This window comes from Gekko japonicus, unplaced genomic scaffold (assembly GCF_001447785.1).
Source record: "Gekko japonicus isolate JY-2015 unplaced genomic scaffold, Gekko_japonicus_V1.1 scaffold34230, whole genome shotgun sequence".
Taxonomy (NCBI): domain Eukaryota; kingdom Metazoa; phylum Chordata; class Lepidosauria; order Squamata; family Gekkonidae; genus Gekko; species Gekko japonicus.
The window spans coordinates 1-1,086 of NW_015220683.1; the positions used below are offsets into that span (position 1 = coordinate 1).

The 1,086-nt window shown below is 45.7% G+C and overlaps 1 protein-coding gene across 1 annotated transcript; it reads right to left on the reverse strand.

The window, feature by feature from the left end:
* Positions 1-129: 129 nt before the first annotated feature.
* On the reverse strand, positions 130-1,075 carry LOC107125269 (double-strand-break repair protein rad21 homolog; the record flags this gene model as incomplete). Its single annotated transcript, XM_015428714.1, has 3 exons — positions 853-1,075; positions 551-698; positions 130-281 (listed from the first exon to the last, which is right to left on the reverse strand). Coding segments are annotated over exons 1-3 (381 nt in total), but the record flags the coding sequence as incomplete, so codon positions are not given.
* Between the last annotated feature and the right edge of the window lie 11 nt (positions 1,076-1,086).

Genomic DNA, 1,086 nt, shown 5'->3' on the forward strand with positions numbered 1-1,086 from the left:
CCAGTAGGTTGCAGGGCAGGGAGAGGGACAGAATAGACCCATTTTGCAATGTCTAAATTGCCGATCTTGTGGGACCCATGCCTCCATCATGACTGCCATAAACACGTAAAGAGGTACAGTCTCACTCACAGGTAGGACAGGCTCCGGTTCCACTTGTGCAGCCTTTCGCTTTACGCCTGTCTGAGGTGGAGGCGGTGGCATGACTGATTCATCCAAGTTGGTCCTGCTACCTTCCATCATGGATTCCTGGAGGCGGCTTGGTTCTTCCAAGATGGGCTCATCTGTTTCATAGAAGTATTAATGACCATCTACCATACTCTGGATGTAAGTTTCTGCATCCATCTCTACAGGGAAATTTAACAGGTGCACAGCTTCCTTCTGTGCCACTTGGGATATATGTCTTTTTGGTAGATGGACTTCGTTTTAGACACACAAGAGACAGCAATATAAAAACAAAGAAGCTGCACTGTTTTCAGCACCAAGGTGCCTAAACTTCGAGCAGTTAAAAATTCAGCAAGGGGGAAATGAATGCCATAAAAACTATACAAACCGATCACATTACGCTGAGGCACCTCCTCACGGGGCACTTCAGGGTTCTCAAAGTCTTTAAGGAACTCATCCAAGTTATCAGCCTCTCCACCTTTCCTCCTCTTTCTGAGGTCTTCTGGTACAAGAGGTGTAAGACAGCGGGTGAAGAGCTACAGGCAAAGCAAACAGGGTTAAGCCACCAGAAGTTCTCTGAAATAACATGCAATGGGATGCTTAATTTATGGAACAACTTTCAGGTAAAAGTTATCTACTGCCTGATCAGCTACTTGTATTTAAAAGAAAATCTCTCAAAGCTTGGCTTACCTTCAACAATCGGTTGTTCCACAAAGGCTGAGCAGGAAGAGAGAAAAGTTTTTCGACTCCTCCAGTCTCCTTCCACATCATTAGCTTCTTGGTGGGAGGTGCCAAGTCCAGTGTAGTAACTATATCAGAGTAGTCACTCAGCTGGGCTCTGATGGTCTTGCTGTCCAGTTCTTTCACACTGTCTACAATCAGCTTCCTCTTCCTCTTCGCCTTGGTTTCTTTAACTGTTCAGGG